This window comes from Neodiprion fabricii, chromosome 2, assembly GCF_021155785.1.
Source record: "Neodiprion fabricii isolate iyNeoFabr1 chromosome 2, iyNeoFabr1.1, whole genome shotgun sequence".
In the NCBI taxonomy this organism is placed as follows: Eukaryota; Metazoa; Arthropoda; class Insecta; order Hymenoptera; family Diprionidae; genus Neodiprion; species Neodiprion fabricii.
In genome coordinates this window covers 16,527,995-16,547,841 of record NC_060240.1, presented here as the reverse complement: position 1 = coordinate 16,547,841, position 19,847 = coordinate 16,527,995, and the positions used below count along the sequence as shown (strand labels likewise).

Here is a 19,847-nt window from a genome sequence, read left to right as displayed (position 1 = left end):
AAAAATTTCCATCAACGTTATTTGCAGCAATAATGGTTTAAACTATGAAACAACATTCCTATTGCCTTGTAGAAAAGAATTTTGGGAACACTCGAGCAACACGAGCTAAGATATCAACAATTTTAGAACATTGTTTAAAATAAAGCTGTGAAAATTATTAAATTATAGAGGTTTTTTAACCCATTATAAAGCTTTTGGGCTCAATTTGCTCGCTGTCCAAATACCGACAAATTGGTTGAAAAATATTGAATTGCAACTTGACAACTCCTTTCTAAATATGTCTACAAAGTACAAAATATGTCAAAAAAAGATTCTAATCAGGTAAAAAATACCAAAGTGTAATTATTTTTGAGCATATTAATTATAAAACATCCGCTCAAAATTTCTTATGTCATTTAAGTTTGCTCACAGTCAGATTCATTCCCAGTACATATATTGTCAAATTTAATTTCTGTATCATCGGTACAAATACATGGTGGCCACAAATTTTTTGGAAAAAAAAAAAATTCCATGAAATTTCCAGGTTTTCCAAGACCTAAAACCTAGTTTTCACTGACATTTTACCACTTCTAGTACAGGTTAAAAAAATCAAAATCTTTCAACCTATTAATTCAATTCGAATCGAAGAAAAGTACAGTGAATAAAAAAGTCAATTCAAGCCAATTTGTTTTCTGTACGGATGAAAGTAAATTTGCTACCTCAGAAAATGATTTCCAATTCCCATGATGGAAAAGTGAAGTTTTCAGTTTTTCCCATGACTGAATAAAAATTTCTCCGACATTTCTACGTTTTCCAAATGTGTGGCTACCCTGAGCTAACACTGTTGGAGATTTTTAAACGTTTCTGTTTGCTTTTCCTAACTTTTCATTCAGACGATACGTCCAATTTATCCGTTAGCGTTCGGGAATGAATTTGAAATAGGCAGGCAGAGGTTTCTTGTCGAATAGACGACGACTGGGCGATGGTGAAGGTGGGACACGATGGCGGGGGAAGAGCTGGCGAGTTTCACTCCTGGCATTCACCGAGACGAGGAGCCAACGTTCGACTTCAAGACCGGCTCACTTTATATTCGCGATTTGTTCTCGGTCAACTAAACTAAAAACTGTTCCATCGTTTCCGCTGACGATAATCCGTGACGTCAGCTGATCAGTGCAAGTGAGTTTTTCAGTGAACACAGTCAACGGTTTACGGTTCACCGACTTCCAAGGAGAAAAGTACCGTGGCACAAATAAAAATACCGTTCCCTGTCTTCCTTACGTTGAAAAAATTTCATTGTATAATTCATCGCTTTATCGAATCAATTGACCATTCGGTGTCCGAGATTCGATTCCATTGATAAACCAGTCAGGCATTCCAATAACGAAAATCGGTCAATTTTTAATCATAAATGAGATGCGATGGAACTTGTTAAGTGATGGTTTTTTTTTTTTTTGAGTGTCCGTACAAGTTTCGTCTTCGGTGAACAAAAACGTGGTTCGATTTTGTACAAAGAAAGTGTGTGAAAAGTGATAGAATATGTGATTAAAATAGCTCTCGTTAGGCGGGAAAAACATTTTGAAACATTGAATTTGAAATGAAACCACTTTCTTGTTAATAATATCAATGAAATGTAATTGTACCATCACTTTTCATCGATCGAAAAATTTATACAGTTTGACCAATTTTGATTGGAGATAGTTCATTTGATTCGCAAATACATTTTTTATAAATTCTCTGAGTTATATTTTGGATAAGCTAATTTTGAGAAGCCGCTAAGACTTGAAAGGAAAACGTATCCGAATAAAATTAGAATCGATTGCTTTTGAAACGTGAAAAGAAACAAATATGGTCAAATAAATATTGATAGTATTTGGCGACAATAATAATATCGGAGCAACTGACAATGTTATACAATATGTAGAAACATTTTCTGTACGAGGAGGAAACAAATTTATATAAATATATAAATCATGATCGCATAACTGATTTCAGTTTGATAAGTTAACGCAACAGATGCCCGCGTAATTCGGCCAGAGATTATACAAATTTTCTGAATTATCCATAATAAGATTAACAGTAGTAGCTTGCGACGTTTCAATGACGGTAGCTGTAATGTTGACAAAATTTATAAACTATTTTTAATAACTCGGAGAGAAAAATGTAAATTCTAGTCGCAATTATTCTAAAAAAACTTGAAGGATATTGATGTTGAAAATGAGAAGAAAAGAATAAATTTAGCCTTCGTTTAAACTTTACTACTTCAATGCTCCTTGTATGACTTTAAACAAGTACCGTTTCTTTCAGCTTATTCATCGCGCGTGAATATACGCGGTCAAGTGGATGATAGCCTGGAGCAAAACCTATCAGTCTAGCCGTCTAGTTTTCGAAAGAAAGTTATATCAGCAACGCGTGTAACTTGGTCCGAAGTTCGGCGGCGTTAATAGTTGCAAAATTTCACCAAGAACGGTCGAAACTTTCGGCTGCAGTTTTGCCGCCATTCACACAACACGTGTGAACAACAACTTGATCTTGAGTGAAAGTGAATCCGTCATTATAACTTTCAAGATTACAGGTGAGTGACGACCTATATTTAGAATATTTGCATTTATCAATTTATCAGAGTCCGATCTTTCTTCCTTCCTAACCTTTTAACTCGCGCATTATTGTTCTGAGCCAACTTTTGTAACAAGATGGTATTGTATGGTTTTTCGTGTCACCGATTACGAATCTTGAATCGAATTTGAAAAACTCTAAATGCCTGATTCAATATGGCAGACAAAAGTTTCAAACTTCACTGAATTCAGTTGAAAGACTTTACGCAGGAGTTTTCGGCGTCGCTGATTACAAATCTGAATTCAGATTTTTCAAATTCAAGATGATGGATCCAATGTGGTGAACGAAGATTTCAAATTTCATGGAATACGGACAAAAAACTCTATACAGTGGTTTTCAGTATCACCGATTGGATTCGCCGTACTGAATTTTCAAAATCTGATTTCAGATTCTTTATTATCAACCCCGAAAATCCCTGGTCAGAGTTTTTTTCATGGATTCGATGGAATTTGAAATTTCTATCTGCCATATTGGATCCGCCATCTTGAACTTTTTAAATTCGATTTAAAATTCGTAATTAGCGACTCCAAAGACTTATAATTTATGTAAAACATGTAGAAGGGTCATTTTCTCGGAAATGAATTATTACTTCGACTGTCGCGATTTGTGAGAATCAATTTGTTTCTAACAATAATAATTTACAGTGTCTCGCAATAATTACTCTCAAGTATTGCAACCTATCAGTATGCTGTCAGAAACAGTAAAGAACCGCAAAGAAATATGTTGCAAAGTTCTCTACATATACAAGAAACGGATATAAAATAAATGGCAACAATACTTACGGTTATAATTAAAAGAGTTACTGACCTGCGTCAATGAGAGACGGTATTTGAAAGAAAAAAAAGTTTGTACGCCTAGTGCAGTATGTTCCACAATCCTTAATTACAATTTGTTATTAATTACATTTTAATGAAAAGTTACATTTGGGGAATTCCATGAGAACCCGATCAACGTCTGACCCTCGCCATTTATTATTTTGTTTAATAAATTTTTTGCAATAATACCGACTCTGAAACCGTACCGTGATTTTTTCAAATTTCTTATTCAACTGTTCAATTATTTACAAATATTTAAAGTGTTCGAGAAAAAGACCTACTTTAAGATTCTTAAAAAATTCTCAGACATCGTATTTTCTATTCCAAACATTTCAAGATCGGACAAATGATGGGCCGATTTTTTCCCATTTTTTTACCAGCACTTTAAATTATTTTGGTCAGCTAACACATTGTTTAAACGGTCTGAAAATTTTGAAAATTTTCAAAACTTTTATTCTCCACTTGGAACATTTCTAGACCAGTTTCATTATGGAGCGATTTTTATCTATTTTGTGGTACGTGCAACTTTTCTTATCAACTTCATAATTAAACCGGTGTAGAAACGTTCTGAGTGAAAAATCGAAGTTTTGAGAATTTTTTGAAGATTTTCAGGCCATTTAAACAATGTTTTAGTTGGTCAAAAAAATTTGGTGCTGAAAAGAAAAAAAAATAAAAATAGAAAAAAAATCGATCCATTGGGCCAGCCTTGAAATGTTTGGAAAATAAAATACAGTTATTGAGAATTTTTTGAGAATTTTAAAAAAGGTTCTTCTCAAAATCACTCTCAATATTTATATTATAAATGATTAACCAGTTGGGGTAATTGCAGAACCATTTTTGAACAAAATCGTATGGAATTCCCCATATGTGATTTGTAATTGAAACAAAGTAAAATATTAAATCCATTCTTAATTACAAAAGATGGATGTGTAATGGGTTTTTTATGTACAATTATAATGCAGAAGTGTAATTTTGACTGATGACAATTCTTTTACACAACTTGACCGACTGATTTCAGCGCTGATAATTTCGGCGCAAAAAAGGTTCCAAGAAAAGTCAGAAAACTTTTTGAAACCTCCGAGTAAAACCGTGAAGTTTATAGCAATAATCGCTTTGAGGTTTAAAAACGTGTATCTTATTTTTGCAGCATTTGCTGAAAGGCAAAGTTTAACTTGCTGCCGTTTTTTTATTACGGGGCGTAAAAAAATTCGAACATTTCAAATACCAGCAGCGAAAAGGGTTGAAACCGATGGCTTTTGAAATTTTGAAAAGTCTAGAAAAAAATTTAACTTTCGTGAACGAAAATATAGCGAAGCTCGGCAAATTTAAAATAGTTCAAAATTTGTGGAAAAATGTAGACTATTCAATTCTCTTCACAACTAATATGTCGCATGGCTTTTGTTCAAATATATCGGAAGCGTGAAGAAATCTATACCTTTTTGAAAATTTAAAAGTATTTTGCTTTTGCCTAGTTTCATCAGTTTCCACGATCGCAGTTTCGCAGCTTTTCAACTTAGGAGATTGCGATATTTGAAAAGTTTCAAAATTTGAAACGGCTCTAGTTTAACTAATTTTCAGAGAAAGTCTTTGAATTCTTTCAAATTTTTCACATTCTTCACCAGCGTGTTGCAACCAGTCGAACTTTGTCCACGTGTCGACGGATTGAGGAAAATATGTCGCGATGTCCTGAATCGTACTTCATAACTGAGGACGACTCATTGGATCCGGAAGACTTTGAGCTTTCGCAACTTTTTTCAAGTTTTCATCCGTCACATTTTCACATGTAGATATCGAACTTTAAGGTTTCGCGTCTAATTTATCCAAGGCAATGGACTCGGTGCATCAGCAAACGCTTTTTGCACCTCAGCCAAAACTTGCAAATGACATTAATTCTCACCGGATAAATGATCGCAGAGACTAGCATCACGTTAAATACGAAACCGAGAAGTTTCTAATCATAAAATCGATCTAACGAGTAAATATTCATGCAGAAACAGCGAGAGTATCGACTCTCTCATTTCCTTCCTGCCTGCCAGTCGGCGACTTCGTCCATTATCGCCATGGCGTTTCGGATCGAATGACCATAAACTTCGCCAAAAGCTAACATCGAAGAACCAAGATGTCGACCGGCTTGGCAGCGCTTGCTGGATCCTCTTCGCTGTTGGGACTGACCGCCATTCCGCTGATCGCCATCGGCCTCAGCGTCATTCGCTACAACAGCGTCGACCCAGAGGGTCATCCAACCGACGCAAGACAGGTGAAATATCGCAGTAGCGAAGAACATGAAAGACCCGGAATTCCGCAGCTTGCGCAAGTTCATTACGAAGTAAAACGACTCGGTTGTGCTCAAGCAAATTCAAAACGGGACTGTAATCATCGTGGCATTTTTTTTACCACAAATAAAAACTTCGAGTCTGACTTGTATCAAGTACATGTCCGCAATCGAGGACGAATTCGTTAAACCACCTGAATGAAAAGTTTGTTAGAAAGATAATGAAAGACATTGAAAAATTTCAGCAGTGTACTGATCATAGTGAAGAAGAATGAAGTAACATTTCTATAACGTCATAGAAACGAGCATATGATTATGAGCAAATTCCAGTACCTACCATACGTTAAGATATATGGACAATTCGGAAAGAAGTTTTATGTAAATTAAAACGCTCACCTACTTTTCGGTGTCGATAATAAGCCCCAGTTATGAGCAACGCTTTGACGGTGTGGTTGCACTTTTTTCTAAATTAATAATGGACTTCAAACTTTCGAGGTGAAGTATTTTTTCTTTGAAATTTTTGTCACAGACCTCAAAAGATTCTCGTTTATCATACCTGACAGCGCCTTCGGCGGTCAGACTGTCTGCGAAAGGCGAAACCAACCCTGATATGAAGGTCTTTCCAACCATCTATCGTTTCCAGTCTTGTATAAAAATACCATGACTATAATGTAATATTACCTAATTTTTTCCCGTTACAAGCGGATGTAAAAGCATCTTGAAACGTTATGTAAAATTTTTCATATTTATCAGCACGTGATATTCGAATTCCTTCAGATTCGTTTCTGCTACATAGAAGGGACGTTCTTTCATCTGAGTTCACCATCAATGGCTCAAATGACACTACTGAAACTTTTTTAAACATGTTTTTCGCTATTACCAACTTTTAATTCAGACGGTCCAGTTCATTCATACCTAATACGCTGAATCTGGGTCTTGAGTTTTATGGTTTGACTTACGTAAAACAGTGTAAATTTCACTATTTTTATGATCACGTTGAACCTCTAAATATTTATCGTGACCTTGGATAACGATTAACAACAGTTACTAGTAAATTACTAGTACATTACTTGTACCATTTAACGCGACTTTATATCAACTCGTTTTTCGAGCATCGAGTCGAGCATTGCAGTTTCCAAGTGTGAGGGACATAACTCTTCAAGTAACACAAACACTCTCGATTACATGAACGTAGTTTTATCCACGAAACAAAAGTTCGGTGTTATTTTTCTTTTTCTTTTTTAATAGAATAACGTTTACTTCAATTGAAAAAAATTCTGTTTCCTCAGCCACATTTCAGTAGATTGAAGGAATCCTTTGTGCGAATCGAGACTTGGGTCTGGTCGGTTTTCGAAAACTGAATAACGGTTACGCAATTTTCGACCTTCTTTTAGCTTCTGCCGATGTACGATTTCATCGTTATTGGGGGTGGAAGCGCTGGAGCCGTGGTGGCTTCAAGGCTATCGGAGGTAGCGAACTGGACGGTGTTGCTCCTCGAGGCAGGCGGCGATGAGAACGAGATTTCCGACGTCCCGGCGTTGGCGGGATACACGCAGCTTTCGGAGTTCGACTGGAAGTACCAAACTTCACCCCCGGGTGCTTCGGCCTATTGCCTTGCGATGGTAGGGGATCGATGCAACTGGCCTCGAGGCAAAGTTCTGGGGGGCAGCAGCGTCTTGAACTCGATGATTTACGTGCGCGGCAACAGGTGAGCAAAGTTAAGGTCTCGTGCTTTCGAAACTGACAAGGAAGGTCAGCTTGGGTCTATCACAACTCGATCTTTCCGATTTCATTTCCTTTGTAATATGTTATACCTAGAAGACTAAAAACTGAGCGACACGTATTTTCTTTGTCTGCCATCAACACTTTAGGAGAGTGAAACCACCTTCCATATTAATGCATGTCATAAGTCGCGTCTTGGCAGTTTTTGTATTCAATTAAGAAAATAACGTTTTTCATTTCTCGTTATGAGACATCTTCTCCACTAGGATTGGTTAAACAATATTATGTTCCGACTTAAACGACATGCCTTACTTTGCAGGGTGATTAAGGCCCCTTAAAGTATTTAATGGCAGATAAAAAAAAATACGCGTCGCTTATTTTTTAGTCTACTATAACATATTACAAAAGAAATCATATCACAGAGATCCACCTGGGATAACTTCCTTGTGAGAGGCCACTCGCTTAGGAATCAAACAAATGATTTTATTTCATTGGACAAACTGATTATGTACTACAGAATGCAAATATTTCTTTTTTCATCGAGCAGCATAAATTTTAACAGTTTCGAAAAATTCATGGTTCATGTTAGCTGTTCACATCACAACCTAAGTTTGACGTAATCATTTCACGGGCAATAAATTGGTGACCGCGTATAGGTCTATTTTTCAGCAAACCCAGATAGTTGTAATTGTTGTAAAGTTAAGAGTACATCGTTGGCTCAATTCGACCTCACAAGGTAATGTTGCGTTCAGAAAATATGCCTTTTCTGTGCGAGTGTGAGGATCTGCGACGACAAGTTGACTGTAAAGAATATTTTTTACTGCCAGACTTTGGGCGAAAATGGAAAAAAATGTACCAGTATTTTACAAGGAAATGGCACTGTTTTATTACGGAGCCAAACTGGACTAACGGTGCACCTTCACATATACAACTCTGCATGAGTGGATTATGTGAAATGTGGTTCTTAGTGTTGAAACAGCAAAAACCAAATATAAATTGACATTTGCACCTTAATAGTGATCAGTTTCCGCGACATAATGCTCTCCTTGACTTAAGATTGAATTTCCGAGATTTCTATCAATTTGTACTTCATCATTTAATTTTCTTTGATTTTCAGTGTAATCAGTAATTCATTGCGATTTCCTGCGACTCAACATGAAATGTTCTAAATGTTCCAACGTTCTAAAGTTGAATATTAAAAAATGCCGACTTGATAAACAAAAAAATTTCCAGTGACTTAGTATAAGAAAATCTTCTAAATAAAATGAGCCACGATGGAAGCATATCTAAAGAATTTAATAACGTTTTTTTATCGTTTCGAAACGATTTAAAATAATTGAAAACGAAGCATCGATTTCGAAGTTTCTGTCCACAATTCCAGTATTTTTTATTTTCCTACTTTTGAAGAGGTCTTCGTGGTTCACAAATGTAATAATTTCATAAATCCTCAACGTACACTTGGGAACAATGAATTTGAGACAACTAATTTTTTACACCAGACAGTTATGTTGGCAACACAGAGAAACCTGCAGCGCCACAGTCGGCCGAGCGCGAAACAAACTCAACCCCAATCAACGTAACATAACCCATGACCGTCGAATCTAACCGTAGAATACCGCGGGGATAATGACTTGTTGGATTGACACGTCAATTCTAAGGTTAAATTCGACGGCCATGGGTTATGTTACGTTTATTGAGGTTGAGTTTGTTTCACGCTCGGCCGACTGTGGCGCTGCAGGTTTCTCTGTGTTGCCAACATAACTGTCTGGTGTAAAAAATTAGCCGTCTAAGATTCACTGTCCCCAAGTGTACGGTCTATCTGGTGAAATTAATAAACGGTATCAGTTTTTGACCGTCGAACCCCCTCAAATGATCGTACCCGGTTTTCAGACTGGATTACGACGGCTGGGCAGAGCTGGGAAACAGCGGGTGGAGCTACGAGGAGGTGCTGCCGTACTTCTTAAAGTCGGAAGACAACAGGAACCCCTACTTGGCTCGAACTGGGTACCACGGCACCGGCGGCTACCTGACGGTACAGGAATCGCCGTGGCGGACGCCGTTGGCTGTGGCATTCATCAAGGCAGGGAGCGAGCTGGGCTACGAGAACCGAGACATAAACGGAGCCAACCAGACGGGCTTCATGCTGGCCCAAGGGACGATACGAAGAGGGAGTCGCTGCTCGACGGCAAAGGCATGCGACACCTTTCGCGAAATCATTTTGCTAGAAACAGAGACAGGGTTGCTTGAATTCACTGAATTTGTCGACGAAATATGCTTGTATAAATATTTGTCCAATTCTGTATTAACGTCATACGATTGTTGAAAAGTGAAGAATAGAAGGACAATTTTTGTTATGAAGTCAGCCCGTGTTGATTTGAAAAAAACATTTCGTTCCCGATTTTTGGTGAATTTGGTAAAAGAAAAAAACATTTCGAGCTTTGGCACTCTTGGTCAAACAGAGGGGTCAATAAGCTCGGGAGAACGCCGAAATCTGACGCTTGAATTTTATTACTTGCAGGCGTTCCTGCGACCGGTACGAAATCGGCGAAACCTGCACATAGCGCTGAAGGCGCAAGCAACGCGGATAATCTTCAACAAGAACAAGCGAGCAATCGGGGTCGAGTATGTGCGAGACGGAAGAATGAACGCGGTGCGAGTCCGGCGAGAGATAATCAGTTCATCGGGAGCGATCGGTTCACCGCAGCTGCTGATGCTGTCGGGAATCGGGCCGAAGGAGCATTTGGAGAGTCTCGGAATCCCGGTGCTGTCGGATCTGAAGGTGGGCGAAAACCTGCAGGACCACGTGGGCTTGGGCGGCCTGACGTTCATCGTCAACGAGCCGGTCACGCTACGGAAAGACCGGTTCCAAACGCTGCCAGTGGCCATGGACTACATAGTGAGCGAGAGAGGCCCGATGACGAGTCTGGGCGTGGAAGGTCTCGCCTTTGTGAACACGCGCTTCGCCGATAAGTCAGGTGCCTTCCCGGACGTGCAATTCCACTTTGCGCCAAGCTCGATAAATTCGGACGGCGGCGAGCATATCCGACGGATATTGGGGCTCAGAGATAGCGTCTTCAACACCGTATACAAACCGTTGCTAAGTGCGGAGACCTGGACAATCCTGCCTCTGCTACTGCGGCCGAAAAGTGCCGGCTGGATTCGACTTCGGAGCCGCGACCCGGCGGTTTACCCGGACATCAATCCGAACTACTTTACCCACAAGGAAGACATGGACGTGCTGGTAGAGGCCATCCGCATTGCCCTTCAAGTGTCCAACACAACGACCTTCCAGAGGTTCGGATCGCGTCCTCACATGATACCCTTCCCCGGCTGCCAGAGGTTTCCATTCGACACCTACGAGTACTGGGAATGTTCCATTCGCCATTTTACCTTCACCATTTACCATCCCGTTGGAACGTGCAAGATGGGACCGGCCGATGATCCGGACGCTGTTGTCGATCCCAGGCTTAGGGTTTACGGCGTTCAAGGGCTCAGAGTCATCGATGCTTCCATCATGCCTAAGATTGTCAGTGGCAATCCCAACGCCGGCGTGATCATGATAGGCGAAAAGGCCAGCGACATGATCAAACAGGACTGGCGTGTGCACAAGAAATTCCAGGGAACGGGGAGGTAGCAAAGCTCGCAATAATCCGCGGACATCACGAGACACGCATGATGTTTATCAGCTCCGAGGCTGTGCGACTGCTCTATTTGCATCCACCAAGTCATTTCGATAAAACAGACGAATGGAATTGGCTCAAATTTCGACAGTGCACTGCGTTTTAATCGCGGAATTGGGAATAAAACAGTCTTGGTGAGCGAGGTAGTTTCACTTTTCATCAGAGTTTCAAGGGCGTGTGATGGTCCTGCCTTTACCGACAGAGTCACCTCGACCGTTTCCGTTTTATCGATGAACAAACGAACAAAATCGGCTCCAACTTTAACAGTGTACTACATTTTCATCGCGGAATTTACGATTAAGCAGACTTGGGAAACAAGGAAGTTTCACTTGTTATAGAATTAATTTCAAGGTCATGTGACAGTTCTACACTCGACAAACGACTGACATCATTCTTATTCTCCGTTTACTTTGCAAACGAATGAACGGAATATGCTTAAAATTCGATAATACATTACTTTTGTATTGCGACATTTAAGAATCATAGAAGTATTAAAAATTATTATACGAACGCTCCGATTTACATGAGCGGAAAAATGTGGTTGATGTGATTAAGTTCAGATATAGAGAACGAGCTACTTTCGGTTCGTTGGTTACTCAATGAGCTAGCCGGGCTGCTCAAATTAGGATACTGTTTGGTAAGATCGGTTTAAGGCTGTGTAACAATCAAAACTTCACCAACTGAGTCATCCCGACAAATAAATGACCGGAATCGGGTCAAGTTTAGACGGTGTATTGATTTTTCGTTGCACAATTAAAGAATCTTACTCATACCAGTTACGTACTCTTTCCGAGTAATCGTCATACTTGCGTATAGTTTGTTTTTGTTAATTATTCGTAAGTGATATAGACAAAGCATTTCGAGCTTCACACTTTACACTTTCTGAATAAAGGTTACATATAGTTCGAACAGTCTTTTGGTTGACAAAATGCGGTATTCTTAAGGGTTTTACAATTCTCTCTTCTTGGAGCAACGAAATCGTATCAAACTTTGAAGAATGATAGTGTTTGAAATTATGCTCATATATTGGCTAAAAGCGATTCGAAAAATTGATGGAAACACTGAACATGTAATAGATTCTTATTTAGTTTGAGGTTATATTACGCTACTGATATCCGAATCCTATGTTTTCCATATTTTTACATCAATTTTCGAATTTTTTTTCAGCCAACACACAAACACAATAGTAAATGCTATTATATTCCAAAGTTTCAAATAATTTCCTCACTCTGGAAAAGAGTAGCTTCGTGGGCACTGCGATCGGCCCTTAATTGAAAATTCAACGATTTTTTGGTTTGCCATGTTTCAAAAATTTTAATATCAATAATTAGAAACTAATGGCGAACGGTTTTGGGCTATCTTTTCAGAAATTGAAAAAACAGATTATCAACGCGGCGTTGACTACATGCAATTGAAATAAATTCATTATCCATTTTTTAGACTAACCGATTAAAATTTGCAAGGTTTAAGAATAATTTCGACTTTCGAGTGTGGATTCATATGAATTTTTGTGACTATAATTGTAAAAATATCTGTAAATAAGGTTATAATTATGTATTATATTACGATACACGTGCCATTTTCCATCCGACTCTTTTTCTCGTCAATGTAACTAAATGTTTGCGAGTAATCGTGAGACATATTTTCTTTTTTATATACGTTACGTTGTAATAGGTTTAGATGGGAGATATGAAACAGAATGGAAGAGTTTCGACAGTTGTAATAATTTTAATAGCAAAACAAAACTGCAAATAATTTGTAAATGTGAAAAATAAAACTATGTATAAATTCAAATCCTAATATTAGCACATAATTTAATACCCTTTCGGAAAAAAAAACATTATTTCTTGGTGCAAATATGTCATTAAAAAAATGGAAAATAACAAAACAATTTCAACTCACAAGTACATTCCAGTTGTGTTTTATTTTCTCTGATTCAGCGACAGACCAGCGACATTTTGTATTACTATCTTGAATAACGTAATTATTGTTCATTTTTACAATCAACCGTGCACAATCATATTTCCGTACGATTGTTGTTTCAAACAGAATTTGAAAAAATTTCTCCGTCATCCCAGGACTCCGTTGACTTTTTATTTTCACTGGAATCTCGTAGATATGAATACCAGGCAAGACTTCCTACCTTACCGACAGTTCAGAATTCTGCAATAATAACACTTCCAATTAAGAAGCCGAGCTAAGCTTTCTACCTTACCGACAGTCTAAAATTCTGCAATAACGATATTTCTGAATAAGAACGGTAATTTCATAACACCACGTTTTCAACTCGCTTGAAAAAATAATCGAACCACGAATGACGTCAGCTTGTGTTTCCTGCATTCAAGAGTGAATTGTACCAATATAGTTGGTACCGAATAGCCATGTCCTTAACCAGAAATCAAAGGAGAGAGTTCATCAGCTCGGAAGCATGTAGATATTAACGATATGCTTTTATAATGTAGGTACACGGCACTCCGACTGAGGAACTGAATAATTAAAGAACCAGTCTCTATATATGCAACAGGACGGCCAACGTTCATTTAGTGTATTCAATATTTTTAATTAACCTCAACTGATATCGCGATCAAGTATGATAAACTAATTAATCTTGAAAAAACACCGGGTGCAGATTTTTTTTCGCACATTACACCACGGAATAACTGGAGAAAAGGAGAACGACAAGTGGGACGTAGAAAGATAAATATACAGTCGAAATTCATCACCACGCAAAACTTTCATTTTACTGCCGGCAAGTTTGGGTTTGTACGTTACGTCTGCACACGTTGAAATATACAAATCCAAACAAGAATTGCGTGCGCGGAATGCGTTATACGCCACAACGATATAATACGTGCGATTTCAGAATATCGTCGGTATGGAGTAATCCATACATACTTGATTGCACGACGTTGTACGTTGGGTGTGGATTTACCGTGACTGAAAAAAGTAGCGAAACACATTCACAGATTGAATATCATTCAATCAAATCAAATATTTTCGAGAATGGTGAATAAAAAAACTTTCGGACATCGTCATTGAGTCAATAACTCAAGTACCTACCTCAAATTTCCTGCATAATTATATCTATAAAACACTTGACTCAACGATTTTCATCCAGAATAACAAAATTTCTCGAGTACTAGTTCACTCATTCCTACGCGGTCCTGAAATTGTTTTCTTTGTTTTGTCTATCGGAATTGTGAAGCTTTTTTTATCGAACACTTTTTTCTTCTACGAAATATTCTTCGCGAATTAGGTTTTACTTTTTTTTTCATTTCCACAAAATCCATACACGTTATACGTATATACCTATGTCATAGTACATTGCGTCACTAGTGCGAAAAGTGGACGATTTCCGATGAGTGTGAAATTTGTAGCATGAGCCTCAATGTTAGAGCAAGTGCTGCCATCGTACGAGCCAGATATCACTTGTATGCGTTATTTTTTCACCTGTGAGGAAAAGATTGATTTGCGAAGTAACGAGGGTCCCACTGATAACCTGTAAAATTGAGGTTAGGTAACTTACGCTCAATGCAAAGAGCGCGTACACCAAACAAAAAGCACTAGTGTGTGAAATATAGCTTTTTCAATTGTGCGCATGCACCAACATCGTTTTACCGCACTGTTTGGAAATGATGCATTTTACGCACATCCCGCAGGCTCCGAAAATCTAACTTTTCAAGCATGCTTTGAAAGAATATTATTATCAAAATCAGAAACATAATTATTCCACAAAGCGTAAAACAATGCTTGATAGATACTTAATATAACGTATAAAAACCTGTTGTTGGTATCTCGATTCGTTATCTAGATAAAACTGAATGGAGAGAGACTTTCACCGAGTATAATGAAAGATTCTTTCGTATTTACACCTACACAACGTTTGTAAATGCGTCAAGTCATCGCTAGATCAAGTAACAAGGAATTAAAAAAAATTATACACAACGTATAATGTGATACGCAAGTATTAAAATGCTAAATTTGCAGGACATTTGATTTTATGTAAAAAAAATATTTACACAACGTTGTTTAGTTCCGAACGTTGCACGAGTTATAAATCTTGACAGTCAATCTTATTCAAAAATTCATCTTCAGACATTTACAGTGACCAGGCTAACGAGTTTGGAATGAAAATTTGCACCATGACTTCGTAAGGAATTTCATAGACTGCAAAATGCTTTCTGTATCAAGTCCGTATCATCAAAAGCGTCTGAGTGATAAGAATATGAAAAAATGATGCATCTTCCCACCTCGTTTAATTAAAAAAACTTCGAATACCGAGAACGATATTTAAAAATTTGATCCAAGAAATATGCTTTGCCAAAATTTTTTCCTTCTCTTGTCGCTGTGTACATCGAATTTGGCCGATGGGAGCGAAAACAAAAATTAGTGCTTTCAAACAAGACACTCAATTGCGTAATCAGAAATTCTGAAATAGGTTATTTTTGGCCCTCCTTCTCGGACGTGACGAAGGGTAACCCTTCGGAGTATAACGTCAGAGACAGACTTTCGGATGCCGATGATGGACGGAGAAATCAATAAGGCGACCTTATCGTGCTTTATAAGCACATTGTAGGTCTAAAAATAGAAGGCTCAGGTTATTACGTAGGGAAATCGAAGTAAAAAAAGTGGGATTATATGGGCGTGAGACATGCACCGTTCAATTTCTAAAGTTGAACAACCTTCTATTAGCTGCTGCTGCAACGGCCTTGACTCCAAAAATGAAAGATGCTGTTGCAGTCTTGCCGTTACACTTGTACACAAGATTCCATGTAGCTGTCCGTACAGGAAATCAAGCAAGGAACGAAGTGGCCGATGAAAAGTTTGAAGTTGCTACAGCGTGTAGTCGAAACACGAAAGTGTAATTAAGTTTCGAGAAACAAATATTGATTATCAGACACACGGAGAGAGCATTTACTGATTTTACTCAAATAAACCACGTCTGCCATGTTTTTTTTTTTTTTTTTTCGAGTGTTTAAAGACCGTGGTCAAAGTATATCAAATTGAATTCACTAAAGACGATGGCTTTTTTGAGTAAAAAAACTTATTTTCTACCCATAAATTTAGACTGTAACGTCAAGTTGTGCACGTCGATGAATTTGAAATTCTTTGTAAATAATCAATCGTTGTAACATTATTAAACAAACTTGTCATTCATATAAGGAAACGTAACTTGGTATACGGACCTATGTTACGTCAATTTTAAAGTCACTGATTATGAAATAGATTTTGTTAATTTAAATTCGCGATTTTTTTTTTTTTTTTTGTTCACGAAGAAAAAAAAAAAAAGAACAAGTTTTTTTTGTAATAAAATTGTAAAATTCGCTTAAATTGAATTTCGCTTTTTGAACTCTAGTATTACTTTTAATTTTGTTCGTTTGTTTGAATGCCTAAACATTGATTATACATTCTTGAAAGTTTTTCGTCAAAGCAAAACAAAATGTATCATTGTAGGAAGACGATAGTTTAAAGGGTCGGTTACTTGTTCGATGAGAGTTGTAACATATGTTCGAATGAAAGACTTCCTCGAGGTTTAACAATTTTAGTCAAGCAATGTTGAATACAGCATTGACAAATCTGCGACTTCGTTCAAGTAATATAAAATTGATTTTTATTCACGTCTTTTCGTTGAAACTGTTTCGAAAATTGAGTTACGACTCGGTAGACGTGGAAGAAAAAATAATAATTCTTTTTCATTGCTAATAATATCTTTGCGTTAGTATCATTTCTAAGAAAATACAGGTGCAAAGGTATGAGGAAGTAAAATAGTCATAATAAGTGTTTCTCGTGAGTTTCGAGGACGTGTCGGTTCTGCGAGCAAAGAAGTTGAACACGCAATTCGTTGTTCAAATATGTTCGGGACAAATTGTTGAAGAGGTATATTCAAACACCCGAGAAAGGCGGCGAAGCTGGAGACGAGTCGAAAGTTTGTTTACACAACAGAAAAAAAAAAAAAAAGAATGAAATGAAACTTTTCGAACTGCAAAAGGTAATTGATTAATTTATTTATTTGTGAAACGAGTGAATTGTCGAATGAAAACTGAAAATATTGGATACGGATTAGCGGTGCAAAGAAATCCGATGGAGAGATTCGCAATTCGTATTTTCAGTTACGAGTATTGTTACCTGTTAATTATAAAACTAATACACCGATTGATTCGACGAAAGTGAAATTTAAAAACCACTCGGTCACGACTTTGAAGGTCTTAATTTTATATTCGAAGAATGTATACTGTACAGTACGATATAAGAAATTCTCATGATTGGATATTAATTTATTATTTTGTTACTTATCGCGCCAAAAAAAAAAAAAAAAAAATTAGGGAACTTTTTTTGGCAGATTAATTTTTAAATTCTGATAAGAAATTTAACACGAGGGCTAAAAAGTTTTGAAAACCAAAATCTAGGAACTTTATCTTGCGATAAAATCGATATGTACTTTATGTACATATCGAAGGGTTGAAAAATTTGGAGTACATCTCCCATGAAATTTTGTGAAATTATTTATAGTCCTTAAAATCTTCGAGATTACAAGAAATAACTGAAATCCTATCGAATCTCTTAAAAGCCCCGAAATGCTTGAAATCGTATAAAGTGCCTGGTATCCCAACGTGAAATCATATCAAATTTCTAAAATTTCTGAAGTCTGAAATTCTGTAAAACCTTTTTAATCCATCGAAATTTGAAATTCTGTGAAACCTGAACATTTTCAAATCGCATCAAGTTCCTGGAATATTCATACGAAATCATCTGAACTCTGTGGCATTTTTGGTCTTTGTAATTCTACGAATTCTTTTAAAATCCTCTGAAATCTATTCAAATTTCACGAAACCTTGTAAAATCTTGTGACATCTCTAAACACTTTAAAATCACATGTAATCCGTGAAATCCTAATATGAAATCATCCAAGACCAACCATACTTTAGGATTTTTGTGAATCCTAAGAAATCTTTTGCGATCCATTGAAATCTCATGAAACCTTTTGAAATATTGTGAAATCTTTAAACACTTAAAACCATATGAGATCCGTGAAATTCTATTATGAAATCATCTCAAGCCTTCTATATTTCTGAAGTGTTCAAAATTCTATGAAATCTTTTGGACCTTATAAAATCTTGTGAAATCTCTGAACTCTTAAAATCACATCATGCCCCTGACATCTTTGTATGAAATCATCCGAACTCTCTAAAATTTCTGATATTTGAAATTGTATGAAATCTTTGAACATTCTTTGGAACCCCCTGAAATCTAACGAAGCATTATGAAATTTGTGAAATCTCTGAACGCTTAAAATCACAAGATGCCCCTGAAATCTTCGTATGAAATCATCAGACCTCTCTGAAATTTCTGATATTTGAAATTCTGTGAACTCTTTGAACATTCTTTGGAATCCATTGAAATCTAACGCAACATCATGAAATTTATGAAATCTCTGAACTCTTAAGATCACAAGATGCCGTTGAAATCTTCGTATGAAATCATCTGAACTCTCTGAAATTTCTATAGTCTTTGAACTCCTCGAAATCTTTAGAAATCTTTGAAAATCATGAGATCTTGAAATCTGGGGTATAGGCAATAAACTCAGTGATCAGCCCTTCGACACATCTCTTTATTTTTGGATGACATGAACGGGAGAAAGGCGACTCGTGTAATTAAAAATGGCGAAGATTTGTTGTGTGTAAATTTCACGTAGAATTCTCGGTGTGCAAAAAATGCTTGCAAGGTAATTACACGCCGGTCACGAAGCGTTGCTATTAAAAATAACAAAGCCGGCACGGCTAATTTCACGAACCTTGAAAGGAACAATATAATCGTAGATCTGAGCATCAAGACGCTGCGAGCAAAATTTATAACAATGGAAACGTACTTCATTCTGTTGCTGTCAAGGAAAAAATGATCCAATCCTTCCCGATGCATGAAATTACGTGGTGAATCAAATGAAATTTTGTCCCAAGAATCTCTCTGCAGTACGGAAAAAGCAAATAGAAAACCGCAAATTCAAGTTTAAGAGGTTGAGTTTCTTATAAAATTTATTAACGAAGATATATTTCATCAATCATTCGTTTTTGTAAATCGTTCCGAAATTGTATTAAACGTTTGTTCAATTTCGGTGGTTACATGATTCTCTATATTGATATCACCCGAAATGAATTTTGAATAAGGTACAACTGTATTGTTTACAACAAAATGGTTTTATATGATTCGAAGCCAGTTCATTTATTTTATACAAAGTCTGGTTCATGGAATCCGCAAAACCGATACCAATTTGGGAGTAATGACAGATCTTAATCCGTTTCAGGTTACTGATCACTGAAACGTTACGATCAAAATACACAGTTTTCCATTGTTTTCTGTACCCATGAGATAATTTTCTGATGAATCCTATTAGAACTCAGATTAGTCGCCAAGACTTGGTCGTTTTGAGTCTTGTCTGACTGGACAATGTCCTCAACAAAACACAGATGTTATAATTTGGCAAAACAATATATAACGATACCATTCAAGAAAAAAACATCATTGTTTCGAATTTTCAGACTTGACTGTGTTGAAAATCCGTTGATCGGTATAAATAAATCACAACACATCGTCATTTCGCAATACAAGTACCGATAATTTCTTTTCAAAGTTTCGTTTATTGTACTTCAAATTTGTTTGTTAAGGACAAAAATAAAGGACTTGTTGAATTCACGAAATATAAAGTTGAATCATGACGTGAGGAATCTGATCGCCACATTCGGCAAATTAACCCTTTCGTACACACATTTT

At 37.0% G+C, this 19,847-nt stretch overlaps 2 protein-coding genes and 1 long non-coding RNA gene across 5 annotated transcripts in view; 1 reads left to right on the top strand and 2 right to left on the bottom strand.

Moving 5' to 3' along the window:
• Positions 1-19,847, bottom strand: part of LOC124176644 (flotillin-2) — a 478,641-nt gene that overhangs the window by 330,687 nt on the left and 128,107 nt on the right. The window lies entirely within an intron of this gene.
• Positions 1-19,847, bottom strand: part of LOC124176655 — a 33,894-nt gene that overhangs the window by 7,930 nt on the left and 6,117 nt on the right. The gene's annotated exons all lie outside the window — the stretch shown is intronic.
• On the top strand, positions 1,028-12,857 carry LOC124176632 (glucose dehydrogenase [FAD, quinone]). Of its 3 annotated transcripts, none has more exons than XM_046558182.1 (6): positions 1,028-1,155; positions 2,284-2,551; positions 5,399-5,664; positions 7,074-7,387; positions 9,292-9,592; positions 9,920-12,857. In XM_046558182.1, the coding sequence occupies exons 3-6, from the start codon at positions 5,527-5,529 to the stop codon at positions 11,033-11,035; spliced, it is 1,869 nt and encodes a 622-aa protein (XP_046414138.1). In that variant the 5' UTR covers positions 1,028-1,155; positions 2,284-2,551; positions 5,399-5,526; the 3' UTR covers positions 11,036-12,857. The 3 variants fall into 3 exon arrangements, with proteins under 3 accessions (XP_046414138.1, XP_046414137.1, XP_046414139.1); XM_046558181.1 differs by having other exon boundaries at positions 1,039-1,214; XM_046558183.1 differs by lacking the exon at positions 1,028-1,155 and adding an exon at positions 1,229-1,609.